Here is a 14,027-nt window from a genome sequence, read left to right as displayed (position 1 = left end):
ACCCAACATCAGTGCCTGTCCTCACTAATGCTCTTGTTGCTGAATGGATACAAAGCCACGCAGCGATGTTCCAACATCTAGTGGAAAGCCTTCCCAGAAGAGTGGAGGCTGTTATAGCAGCAAAGTGGGGACCAACTCCATATTAATGCCCATGATTTTGGAATGAGATGTTCGACAAGCAGGTGTCCACATACTTTTGTTCATGTTGTGTGTATATATTACATAACTCAAATATACTTACTTAAGAAAATGTTTCCCGACAAATTACAAATTAAAACACATCTGTGTGTTAAACACAAATACAAAACAAATGATAGCTGGCTAGACTAACTACCGGTCTAAAAATTGACATGGCTAATTGTCAGCTAATTGAGTGACTGTCATAACGAGAGAAACTGTTGATGCACAACCACATTTCAAAATTGCACCTGGTGTATTTTTACTCTCAATAGTAAGTTGAGAGGGGCCCTAAGTAACCGCTTATGTGGCTTATGCCTGGAGCTGGCCCTGACTACCTAGCATGCTATTTTGTTGCTAGTAACCACCTGATAAGCCACGCTGGACAAAGCTAGCATGGCTAGGTTAGCATTGCTAGTTAGGGAATGTTGGCCGTGACTCATCCTTTTCTTGTGTTTGTGGCCAAAGCATAAATTACAGGGAAAAAAACACTTTAAAAACTTGCTTGGGATGCTTGCGATTTCCTCGTATGAGGTGACCTCACATACTTTGGCCGAGATGTCTCATTGGCTAAGTTGGCCAATCAGCTGTTCACCGGTATTTGCCAACACCATTTTGTTGTTTGCGTACGGCCACACCATTCAAACACAGAAAAGTTGCTTTTTAACATAATACATTTTTTAAATTTGGAAGGAAGACAAGTTTACTCATATTGTAATTAATTATATGTAATATTTCATACAACTCCGGAAACAGTGAACAGCTACTTTAAGCTACCTAAACTCCCATGAAAAAAACACACACACGTTGTCTACTTCATCCAGGTAGCTGTCAACGAAGTCCATTGGTTTACTAGGAACTCGGATGTTCTTACGCTCAGTGACCATGTCAATGGCAATCTGTTTACTGGATTCTACAAGTTAAGACAGGAATCCATACTTTGGTTTTGTGTACCTGGCCACTGTCTCCAAATGCTATCGGTGATCAGGCTTACTTACCACTGTTGTGTCATCGGCAAACTTAATGATGGTGTTGGAGTCGTACCTGGCCGTGCAGTCATGAGTGAACAGGGAATACAAGAGGGGACTGAGCATGCACCCCTGAGGGGCCCCTGTGTTGAGGATCAGCGGATGTGTTGTCACCTACCATTACCACCTGGGGGCAGCCCACCAGGAAGTCCAGGATCCAGTTGCAGAGGGAGTCTCCTTGAAAGCGGCAGCTCTAGCTTTTAGCTCAGTGCTGATGTTGCCTGTAATCCATGGCTTCTGGTTTGGGTATGTACGTACGGTCACATGTGTTGACAACGTCATCGATGCACTTATTGATGAAGGCAATGACTGATGTGGTGTACTCCTCAATGCCATCGGAAGAATCCCGGAACATGTTCCAGTCTGGGCTAGCAAAAGAGTCCTGTAGCTTAGCATCTGATTCATCTGACCACTTTTTTTATTGACCGAGTCACTGGTGCTTCCTGCTTTAATTTTTGCTTGTAAGCCGGAATCAGGAGGATAGAATTATGGTCAGATTTGCCAAATGGATTGGCGAGGGAGAGCTTTGTACGCGTCTCTGTGTGTGGAGTAAAGGTGATCTATTTTTTCTCATTCTATGTATCTTATTTATTTGAATTCATTAGATTTATGTTTACTGTTATTGTATTTTAATTGGTCTCATTTAGAAAACCTAGGACTATTGCATTTTCACACCTTTTTTATTTTATTTGTTAAGCACTTTGAAATGCATCTCTTGTAAGAAATGTGCTCTATAAATAGTTTTATTCAATTTCTATCTTCACAAATTGATTCTAATTAAATAGCAGCCATTTTGATCCAGTTTTGAATTAAAGGCATAACTTGGTCATTGTCACACAACCCCATTTACACATTTTCAACTGTATTAAGGTTTCAACACCTATCGTCACGCACAGAAGAACAACGTCTGGATATTGAAATCATGTCATGTTTTAACTTACTGTCATTATGTTAATATTTCCAGGTCTGGTAAAAAAAATCTATCAGGTTTATTGCCAGCTACAGTTGAAGTCGGAAGTTTACATACACTTAGATTGGAGTCACAAATTTCTTGTTAACAAACTACAGTTTTGGCAAGTCGGTTAGGACATCTACTTTGTGCATGACACAAGTAATTTTTCCAACAATTGTTTACCTACAGATTATTTAACTTATAATTCACTCTATCACAATTCCAGTGGGTCAGAAGTTTACATACACTAAGTTGACTGTGCCAAATTGACATCAGTTGAGTCAATTGGAGGTGTAACTGTGGATGTATTTCAAGGCCTACCTTCAAATTCAGTGCCTCTTTGCTTGACATCATGGGAAAATCAAAAGAAATCAGACAAGACCTCAAAAAGAAAATTGTAGACCTCCACAAGTCTGGTTCATCCTTGGGAGCAATTTCCAAACGCCTGAAGGTACCACGTTCATCTGTACAAACAATAGTACGCAAGCATAAACACCCTAGGACCACGCAGCCATCATACCGCTCAGGAAGGAGACACGTTCTGTCTCCTAGAGATGAACGTACTTTGGAGCGAAAAGTGCAAATCAATCCCAGAATAACACCAAAGGACCTTGTGAAGATGCTGGAGGAAACAGGTACAAAAGTATCTATATCCACAGTAAAACGAGTCATATATCGGCGTAACCTGAAAGGCCGCTCAGCAAGGAAGAAGCCAGACTACGGTTTGCAACTGCACATGGGCACAAATATCGTACTTTTTGGAGAAATGTCCTCTGGTCTGATGAACAAAAAAATGGACAACAAAGTCAAGGTATTGGAGTGGCCATCACAAAGCCCTGACCTCAATCCTATAGAAAATGTGTGGGCAGAACTGAAAAAGTGTGTGCGAGCAAGGCCTACAAACCTGACTCAATTACATCAGCTCTGTCAGGAGGAATGGCCCAAAATTCACCCAACCTATTGTGGGAAGCTGGTGGAAGGATATCTGAAACGTTTGACCCAAGTTAAACAATTTAAAGGCAATGCTACCAAATGCTAATTGAGTGTATGTAATCTTCTGAATGTGATGAAAGAAATAAAAGCTGAAATAAATAATTCTCTACTATTATTCTGACATTTCACATTCTTAAAATAAAGTGGTGATCCTAACTGACCTAAGACAGCACATTTTTGCTAGGATTAAATGTCAGGAATTGTGAAAAACTGAGTTTAAATGTACTTGGCTAAGGTGTATGTAAACTTCCGACTTTAACTGTATGTGTAACAGCAAGTTGAATTTTTTTTATTTTGCCTTTATTTAACTAGGCAAGTTGTACTATTATAAACTGTCCATGAACTATGTGAAAGGTGCTGTGTTGATAAAGTACACTGCAGTAAAATATCTCACATTACATTTTTCATTTAGAATTCATCAAGCCACAGATTCCCACAATACCTTTTGAAAGTACTATCCCATAAAACTGGTACTGAAAGCCTATTAGTATACCTTTATTTCAACAAGGAACACAGACTGAGACTAAGGTCTCTTTTACAGCTGGGCTCTGCGTACACATGTTTACACATACAGTTCAGGTACAATGATTAAAAATTACACAAGACAAACAAAACGATCACAGATAACACAAAAAAATACAGCAGCAGATTATTACATTTGCACATAGGTTATTCCCCTAACAGCACAAGAACTTGCATTACCCGAAGCAGTTACAAGCAATACGAAAATACATCGCATGGGCCTCAAGTGTAATCCATGCTTGAGACCTGGTTTTATGAATTCTAATTCTAATATTGATGAGTGATGATAAGAAGTTTATTCAGAAGTGCCTAATAGACCAACACGAGAGCATGTTGTTCTCGTCTCATGGACAGCGAAGTCCAACCCACATTTTGATATAAAACACAGTGGTGAGTTCTGTAGCTAGCACCCGTAATAAACCAAAGTGTGCAATGATAAGTAGCATCCAGCGATTTAAGTGTTGATGCTGTAGCATGTTGATAATATCCCCATAATCTATAACAGACATAAAAGTAGCTTGCACAATTTGTCGAAGACAAACATGTCCTGTTTCTATAGAGGAAGCCTAGCTTGATTTTTAGCCATTTACAAAGTTCGTCAATATGCATTTTAAAAGACAGTTTATCATCCAACCATATCCCTAAGTATTTATATGCAGAGACATGATTAATTCGAGAACCATCTAAGCTCGTAAATGCAAGTGCATTTCCAACCAACTTTTTGAACCTATTAAAAATCATAAAATGTGTTTTGTTTGCATTTAAAACAAGTTTCAGCTGTGTAAAATACCCTTGTAATATCTTCAAATCTGTCTCCAATAGTGATAATGCTTGGTCAGCCGTTGAAGCGATAGGGTACATGACAGTGTCATCAGCATATAAATGAATTTAACACTTTCTTATCTCATCACCGATATTGTTTATGTAGAGAGTGAACACTATAACATCAGAGATCCCCCCATCTATGGTGTGTGTAATGAGTCCAATATTACATATTCACATAAGCAAATTGTGACAAAAATGTGTTAAGCACAAATACATATAGATAGTTGAATTAAGTACAATAATTACAATATTACATATTATATTACACCAATCCTATTTGATCTCTGTCTAGAATAGAATAGCTTCCTCCTAACTAGTTCCCTCTCAGTCTCACACCCAGTCTGTAGGGTTTGGGGGACAGGGTTACACCAAACACAGGGGTGTAGTCAGGTTCCCCTGCATCCTCAGGCCAGACAAACTTGAAGCGTCGCAGCAGAGTGACCATGATCAGGAAGAGCTCCATGCGAGCAAGTCCTTCTCCAAGACACATTCGGGGCCCTGCAACAACAACAAACTGTATGAGCCCTTTATGTATTACGATGTCAACAACATCAGTTATGCACTTTGTTTTGCTCTATCCCTCACCTGCAGAGAACGGCATAAAGGCCTCAGGCTTCTCAAACTCGCCCTGCTCGTTCAGGAAGTTTAAGGGGTTGAACTCATGGGGGAACTTCCACTGACCCTCTTCAGACAGCACAGAGGTAAGGTTTGGAATGATCAAAGTGCCCTGCAAGTAAGAAATGGAGAGAGAGGATGAGACATATCCAAGTGGAGAAGAAATAAGTAACATTATGTTAGAGATTTTGAAATGAGAAGACAAGACATTTTCGATGTGTTGCTGCTTCTCACCTTCGGGATACTGTAGCCCATCACCTCAGTGTCTCTGGTGGTGCTATGAAACACACTGAGGGGGACAGTACTGGCGATGCGCTGACTCTCGTGGGTCACTGCCTGAGTGTAAGGCATCCTGTGTCTGTCCTCAAAAGATGCGTGTTCTTTCCCCTCCAGAACCGTGTCAATTTCCTGCTGACACCTCTCTGAGAAGACCAAAGGGAAGGGAGTTTGTCAAAAAAAAGGACTTAAGTCAAAAGTGCTTATCAAAATTGCTTGACACCTTTTTTTGGAGGAATAATCTACAACTACTACAACTGTATTAGTAGAAAGACACTTTCTGAATGTCAGCATTAGAAGATAAAGCAAACAGACCCTGAATCTCTGGATGGGTCATGAGGTAGAGGAAAGCAGTGAGCAGTGTGTTGGAGGTGGTGTCTGTTCCAGCAAAGTGCAAGTCCAGGACGTACATTATGAGTTGGGCCTCTGAAAAAGATGATCCATCATCTCCTCTCTGGTGGGGAGAGTACAGCAGTGTCAGACGATAACTGTACAACCTAGTCATAATGATAGATGATGTGGTCAAACCCTCTTATCTACGCACTCCCATAAACAAAATGAACACACTTTGTCTAGTTCATCCAGGTAGCAGTCAATGAAGTCCCTTGGCGCCCCAGGAATCCTGGTTTCCTTATGCTGAGTGATGAGTCCAACAGACATCTGTTTGACACAAGTTGCATTTTTAAAGGCCTTCTGGAATGGCAAGGGAAGGTATCGGAGCATGGGCACTGTGTCGTAAAGCTGTGGAGAAAGACCAAGTAATGAGTCAGAACTACTACTGCACCAACCATTAACTATGCTTCCATTCACTTTTCCAGTGATTTTTTTTTGGTCGACTTTTAGTAAGTGTGCATAAAAAAATAGATGTGACAATTGCCTGCTAGGGTGTTTCCATTTAACTATCTTGTGTTGATGAAAACAGATGGACGCAATGACGTCACAAAAAAATACATACATACATATATATACATAAATACACATATATATCTCAATATATATATATATAGTTGAAGTCGGAAGTTTACATCTTAGCCAAATACATTTAAACTCAGTTTTTCAAATTCCTGACATTTAATCCCAGTAAAAATCTCTTGTTAGGATCACCACTTTATTTTAAGAATGTGAAATGTCAGAATAATTTCACATTTTAGTCATTTAGCAGACGCTCTTATCCAGAGCAACTTACAGTAGTGAATGCATACATTTAATACATTTTTTCTCCGTACTGGTCCCCCATGGGAATCGAACCCACAACCCTGCTGTTGCAAACACCATGCTCTACCAGCTGAGCCACTGAGAGAATGATTTATTTCAGCTTTTATTTCTTTCATCACATTCTCAGTGGGTCAGAAGTTTACGTACACTCAACTGGTATTTGGTAGCATTGCCTTTAAATTGTTTAACTTGGGTCAAACGTTTCGGGTAGCCTTCCTCAAGCTTCCCACAATATGTTGGGTGAATTTTGGCCCATTCCTCCTGACAGAGCTGGTGTAACTGAGTCAGGTTTGTAGGCCTCCTTGCTCGCACACGCTTTTTCAGTTCTGCCCACAAATTTTCTAAAGGATTGAGGTCAGGGCTTTGTGATGGCCACTCCAATACCTTGACTTTGTTGTCCTTAAGCCATTTTGCCACAACTTTGGAAGTATGCTTGGGGTCATTGTCCATTTGGAAGACCCTTTTGCGACCAAGCTTTAACTTCCTGACTGATGTCTTGAGATGTTGCTTCAATATATCCACATAATATTAATTCCTCATGATGCCATCTATTTTGTGAAGTGCACCAGTCCCTCCTGCAGCAAAGGACCCCCACAACATGATGCTGCCACCTCCATGCTTCACGGTTGGGATGGTCTTCTTCGACTTGCAAGCCTCCCCCTTTATTCTCCAAACATAACTATGGTCCTTATGGCCAAACAGTTCTATTTTTGTTTCATCAGACCAGAGGACATTTCTCCAAAAAGTACAATCTTTGTCCCCATGTTTTTTTGAAGTCTTGGCTGATTTATTTTGATTTTCCCATGATGTCAAGCAAAGAGGCACTGAGTTTGAAGGTAGGCCTTGAAATACATCCACAGGTACACCTCCAATTGACTCAAATTATGTCAATTAGCCTATCAGAAGCTTCTAAAGCCATGACATAATTTTCTGAAATTTTCCAAGCTGTTTAAAGGCACAGTCAACTTAGTGTATGTAAACTTCTGGCCCACTGGAATTGTGATACAGAGAATTATAAGTGAAATAATCTGTCTGTAATCAATTGTTGGAAAAATTACTTGTGTCATGCACAAAGTAGATGTCCTAACCGACTTGACAAAACTATAATTTGTTAACAAGACATTTGTGGAGTGGTTGAAAAACGAGTTTTAATGACACCAACCTAAGTGTATGTAAACTTCCAACTTCAACTGTACACACACACACACACACACACACACACACACACACACACAGAGTGACTAATACAAATATAGTGCTTGAAGTTCCATTACCCAGTTAGGCAAATTGCCAAAAGCCCGTAAGACCTCCCACCTATCTATTTCATGTCTCAGTTAGCCCACGAAAGTCAGCATGTATAATAATTCTCATGTGCAATCGTATTGCCACAGTCCGTGCCATGGTGAAACTTGCACTCCTGTAGATCTGAAATAATTGGATGGTGAATCTTGCCAGCCAACCAGAAAAGCAAGGTGAAGCAATTGAGACATTATTGAAAGAAAGGTTATTTGTATAGTTGAAAACATTGATTTCGCAAGGCGTAGGCATTTAGAATGAAATGTGGAGTGGAGCTTTAGTTACGCAGTGACAGCAGGTGCCCCGTGTTCCCTTTAAAATGATTTGGCAATCATTTATTAGAAAAACACAATTTCCATCATCATTTGTCACAATAAATAAAGTTAGACAAAATACAAATCCACCTGTCGAATGGTAAAAATGTGATTTTTTTGGTTGAGACATTTCTTCTTTTTTTTTATAAACCTGGGTCAACAGAAGAAACCTGCGTAATGATCTACCATCCATATCTGCTTTCAAACCAAAAGGTGTGATTTACAGGAAGCAATGTAATTAACATTGTTCTATGCGGTTTTATGTAAGTATACAGTTACCAAAAAGCTGTAATTATGTATAATACCATAGCCCAGGGTCCATTGGCAATCTTTGCATTCTCAGTGTAGAGCTTCACGAAGGTCTTAAGAAACTCATCGTTATAGTCATAACGCGACCCAAAGAGGACAAGGCAGATGATATTGGATGCAGCATTGTGGAAGAGAACCTGTGGGTTCATGGATTTTCCTGTGGAAAAATAACAGTATTACTTTGATAAGAGATACTTTACCCTCTTGCTCAATGTGAAAGAGAACACTCTGTATAAGGACATCTGTTAAATGGCTATGTTCCTCCAAAACAAAACACAATTTTATATGTTCCACTTTCATACCAACGCTTTTCGCCAAGGGTGCAATGATGTGTGATATCTCCCCCAGAATCCTCTCCTCCATGGACTGCTTCCCCAGACCAAAGTTTTTCAGGGTCATTAGGGCGAAGCGACGATGCTCTTTCCAGCTGGAGCCATAGTCCACAAGAATGACACCTGGGATAGTTTATTACAATAGGTCAGTATTTTTTGACATATCAATCAAATGATAGTTATGTTCTTAAGGGCAAAAAAATGGAATAGAAAGAAAAGATTGCTTCAGAATAGAGCTCTTCACAGTAATACATTCAAATGATTTCTTGTTGATAATGTCCTGTACTGTATTTTTTGATAATATTACCTTTTCCTTCTGTGACGTGGTTGATCATAAGGTCTTGGGGTCTTCCTGCAAAATCTGCAGCCCTGGTAACCAGGGCCTCCTTCATAGATTCAAGCCCATTGAGAATCACAGCTGGCCTTCCACCAAAATAAAGACTGAAAACATTCCCATAGCGCTTCGCCAACTACGGAATGGGACATATTAAAGGATTTGTTCATTATTTTTTAAACCAAATCTTATTTTTTTATGTAAATGGGATGTTATGGAATGGTCCAGACACTTTTTTAGTAATTTCATTTGGTTTTGAGAAACTATCCCCACCCCCAATAAACTTTCATCATTGCTCATTCTGCAGTATGGGAGCTACAGGAAAACATGAACTGTGTAATTCCAAACATTATCCGTAAAGTTATATTCCATTTGTGCAATTTAGCTGCTTCTCCGTGTAACCAGGGCAGCACAGCTGGTAGGGGGAAACCGCTCAAGTCGTGAAAATTGATAAAGTTCGGAATTACACAATTTCATGTGTACCACAGCTAAAGACCTGCATCACTATACTGAGAGGTTTGTTGTTTCTAAAAGGACGTATTTGGATGGTTTTGGAGCCTTTGTTTATGTTTTCCATAGCTCCCATACTGCAGAAAGAGCAATGTGGAAGTGAAATCGCAAACAAAAAGTCTCTGGACTCTTCTAGAGACCCTTTGGGGCAGCAGGTATCCTAGTGGTTAGAGCATTGGACTAGCAACCAAAAGGTTGCTGAATCCAATCCCCGAGCTGACAAGGTAAAAATCTGTCGTTCTGCCCCTGAACAAGGCAGTTAACCCACTGTTCCCCGGTAGGCCGTCATTGTAAATAATAATTTGTTCTTAACTGATTTGCCTAGTTAAATAAAGGTCAAATAAAATACATGTAAAAAATTCTATAACATCCCATTTACATGAAAATTTTCGATTTGGTTAAAAAAAGTGAACTAATCCTTTAAGAATATTAAAGTTGCATAGTGTTGCAGTTGCATAGTGCACCTTTAAAGGCTATTTTGTTAATGGAATTGTTGAATTGAGTAAAACTGTGATTAGAAAATCAGTTCTTTGTCATACCAAGGCCAGCAATGTATGGATTTGAGATTACAGGAAACGTAAACGGCATACAGAGCACCACTTATTACGCAATTATAGACATACGTGCAAAGGTTGCTTTGATACAATTATTTGATAGATGTTATGTCCATATTGCAAAAAGGAATTATGAATTTAACCTGACACCTCCAAGTAATGCTTATTGATTCTTCAGGAGAGTTAAAATAGCATAATAGCGTTTTTTACAAGGTTTACCTTCTCCAGATCTTTCATAGGATTCCCCAAACTCAGATGCAGCAGATTCCCAAATATTGGAATGGGTTGTGGACCAGGAGGAAAGTTTGGGGGTCTATTAAACTTCAAGAAGAAGAAGAGGAGGCAGATACATATCCATAGCAGAACGAACGAGCCCAACATACTTGTTGTTCAGTTCCAAGCACAGCAGTGACTGCACTCTGCTCTGCTCTTTTCCAAAGCTATAGACATGCGCGTACACGGATGCGCGTAGGCGTCCAAAGTTTAAACATACATTTTCACTAAAAACTAGTTGTTGTATAGACGACTCTAATTATCACACTTGTCCTTGTCACTAGCTAGGTTTCCATCCAATTGGCGTTTTCCCACCAGTAAAAATCAGTGCGTGATGACGTAATACACACAACATTTACTTTTTCGCTTAAATGTTCGTGTACCGAATACAAATCTAAAGTTCAACCTGTTTCCATGGCATTTTCAACTCTACCGATAGTTGTGTCACAAAAACGGGTGTGTTGAATAGCAAATGTGCCTACTCTGGTCTTGGCACGTGCGCTCCAGCCAACAGTTTGCAGATACAGTACAGGTAAACTGTGCTGGTAGGCTAGTCTACATTATGAGATTACTATGGATAAAAGCGATAATATTTTTATTTGTCAAACGGCAGTAAAGCATCGATCATAATGTCACCAGCATAAGACCCTGGATATTCATTGAAAATGAGCATCAAGAATACCGTGCACTTCACCACCCTGTGAAGTTTATCATAATTTATGTTGAACATAATAAACGGCTGTCTATCCACTGGATGTGTACCAAACTCACAAGAGTGGAAGTAATAAAGCCTCTCTTGAAAAAGCCAAACCTTGACCCAGAAAATATAAAAAACTATTGGCCTATATCGAATCTGCCATTCCTCTCAAACATTTTAGAAAAAGCTGTTGCGCAGAAATTCACTGCCTTCCTGAAGACAAACAATGTATACGAAATGCTTCAGTCTGGTTTTAGACCCCATCATAGCACTGAGACTGCACTTGTGAAGGTGGTAAATTACCTTTTAATGGCGTCAGACCGAGGCTCTCCATCTGTCCTTGTGCTCCTAGACCTTAGTGCTGCTTTTGATACCATCGATCACCACATTCTTTTGGAGAGATTGGAAACCCAAATTGGTCTACACCAATTTCCGTTTTAGGACCACTATTGTTTTCACTATATATTTTACCTCTTGGGGATGTCATTCGAAAACATAATGTTAACTTTCACTGCTATGCGGATGACACACAGCTGTACATTTCGATGAAACATGGTGAAGCCCCAAAATTGCCCTCACTGGAAGCCTGTGTTTCAGACATAAGGAAGTGGACGGCTGCAAACTTTTTACTTTTAAACTCAGACAAAACAGAGATGCTTGTTCTAGGTCCCAAGAAAAAAAGAGATCTTCTGTTGAATCTGACAATTAATCTTGATGGTGGTACAGTATGTCTCAAATAAAACTGTGAAGGACCTGGGCGTTACTCTGGACCCTGATCTCTTTTGACGAACATATCAAGACTGTTTCAAGGACAGCTTTTTTCCATCTACGTAACATTGCTAAAATCAGAAATGTTCAGAAATGAATCCATGCTTTTGTCACTTCTAGGTTAGACTACTGCAATGCTCTACTTTCCAGCTACCCGGATAAAGCACTAAATAAACTTCAGTTAGTGCTAAATACGGCTGCTAGAATCCTGACTAGAACCAAAAAATCTATCATATTACTCCAGTGCTAGCCTCCCTACACTGGCTTCCTGTTTAGGCAAGGGCTGATTTCAAGGTTTTACTGCTAACCTACAAAGCATTACATGGGCTTGCTCCTACCTATCTTTCCGATTTGGTCCTGCCGTACATACCTACACGTACGCTACGGTCACAAGACGCAGGCCTCCTAATTGTCCCTAGAATTTCTAAGCAAACAGCTGGAGGCAGGGCTTTCTCCTATAGAGCTCCATTTTTATGGAATGGCCTGCCTACCCATGTGAGAGACGCAGACTCGGCCTCAACCTTTAAGTCTTTACTGAAGACTTATCTCTTCAGTAGGTCCTATGATTGAGTGTAGTCTGGCCCAGGAGTGTGAAGGTGAATGGAAAGGCTGGAGCAACGAACCGCCCTTGCTGTCTCTGCCTGGCCGGTTCCCCTCTCTCAACTGGGATTCTCTGCCTCTAAACCCTATTACAGGGGCTGAGTCACTGGCTTACTGGTGCTCTTCCATGCCTTCCCTAGGAGGGGTGCGTCACTTGAGTGGGTTGAGTCACTGGCGTGGTCTTTCTGTCTGGGTTGGCGTTCCCCCCTTGGGTTGTGCCGTGGCGGAGATCTTTGTGGGCTATACTCGGCCTTGTCTCAGGATGGTAGGTTGGTGGTTGAAGGTATCCCTCTAGTGGTGTGGGGGCTGTGCTTTGGCAAAGTGGGTGGGGTTATATTCTGCCTGTTTGGCCCTGCCCGGGTGTATCATCGGATGGGGCCACAGTGTCTCCTGACCTCTCCTGTCTCAGCCTCCAGTATTTATGCTGCAGTAGTTTATGTGTCGAGGGGCTAGGGTCAGTTATATCTGGAGTATTTCTCTTGTCTTATCCGGTATTCTGTGTGAATTTAAGTATGCTCTCTCTTTCTCTCTCTCTCTCTCTCTTTCTTTCTTTCTTTCTTTCTTTCTTTCTTTCTTTCTTTCTTTCTTTCTTTGTCTCTCTTTCTCAGATGACCTGAGCCCTCGGACCATGCCTAAGGACTACCTGGCATGATGACTCCTTCCTGTGCCCAGTCCACCTGGCCGTGCTGCTGCTCCAGTTTCAACTGTTCTGCCTGCGGCTATGGAACCTGACCTGTTCACTGGACGTGCTACCTGTCCCAGACCTGCTGTTTTCAACTCTCTAGAGACAGCAGGAGCGGTAGAGATACTCTCAATGATCGGCTATGAAAAGCCAACTGACATTTACTCCTGAGGTGCTGACCTGTTGCACCCTCGACAACTACTGTGATTATTATTATTTGACCATGCTGGTCATTTATGAACATTTGAACATCTTGGCCATGTTCTGTTATAATCTCCACCCTGCACAGCCAGAAGAGGATAGGCCACCCCTCATAGCCTGGTCCTCTCTAGGTTTCTTCCTAGGTTTTGGCCTTTCTAGAGAGTTTTTCCTTGCTGTTTGAGTTTTAGGCTGGGTTTCTGTACAGCACTTTGAGATATCAGCTGTTCTAAGAAGGGCTATATAAATACATTTGATTTGAATTTGATTTGATTAGCCTAAAAACCGCATGTTTTCCCGAGTCATAGTGGGAGGACCACACACCATATTATCGCGACTCCAAGTCTAAAAGAAATTGGAGATAATGTCTAGATGCATTTTACTGTGGAGGTCAAATTCATAAATTGTCTGTCTGGGTTGATGTGATTAGACAGTGGATTGTGCAGTTTGATGGAACAGAGTGGAATAGACATAGGCTGGAATGCGGACCCGCCCGTTGAATAATGCATCAATATTTGCGTATAAAGGCGTAGAACTATGGTCTCATTTATCAGCTG

At 40.7% G+C, this 14,027-nt stretch overlaps 1 protein-coding gene across 2 annotated transcripts; it reads right to left on the bottom strand.

Moving 5' to 3' along the window:
- Window positions 1–3,629: 3,629 nt before the first annotated feature.
- On the bottom strand, window positions 3,630–10,846 carry cyp2x9 (cytochrome P450, family 2, subfamily X, polypeptide 9). 2 transcript variants are annotated; one of them, XM_014148006.2, is made up of 9 exons: window positions 10,472–10,846; window positions 9,162–9,324; window positions 8,825–8,977; window positions 8,519–8,679; window positions 5,956–6,048; window positions 5,704–5,842; window positions 5,347–5,534; window positions 5,083–5,224; window positions 3,630–4,995 (listed from the first exon to the last, which is right to left on the bottom strand). In XM_014148006.2, exons 1-9 carry the CDS (start codon window positions 10,631–10,633, stop codon window positions 4,811–4,813), a joined length of 1,386 nt encoding a protein of 461 aa, XP_014003481.1. In that variant the 5' UTR covers window positions 10,634–10,846; the 3' UTR covers window positions 3,630–4,810. The 2 variants fall into 2 exon arrangements, with proteins under 2 accessions (XP_014003481.1, XP_014003480.1); XM_014148005.2 differs by having other exon boundaries at window positions 5,956–6,129; window positions 10,472–10,845.
- Between the last annotated feature and the right edge of the window lie 3,181 nt (window positions 10,847–14,027).

The sequence above is a fragment of the Salmo salar genome, chromosome ssa16 (genome assembly GCF_905237065.1).
Source record: "Salmo salar chromosome ssa16, Ssal_v3.1, whole genome shotgun sequence".
Classification (NCBI taxonomy): domain Eukaryota; kingdom Metazoa; phylum Chordata; class Actinopteri; order Salmoniformes; family Salmonidae; genus Salmo; species Salmo salar.
The sequence above is the reverse complement of the archived record's forward strand: the minus strand, read 5'-3'. Positions and strand labels throughout refer to the sequence as shown.

Coding starts and splice junctions, on each gene's coding strand:
- cyp2x9 (XM_014148005.2), bottom strand. CDS start 10,633: ATGTTGGGCTCGTTCGTTCTGCTATGGATATGTATCTGCCTCCTCTTC. Junction 6,130..8,518: donor CCAATGGACCCTGGGCTATG/GTATTATACATA, acceptor CTTTCTCCACAG/CTTTACGACACAGTGCCCAT. Junction 5,225..5,346: donor TGGGCTACAGTATCCCGAAG/GTGAGAAGCAGC, acceptor TCTTACTTGCAG/GGCACTTTGATCATTCCAAA.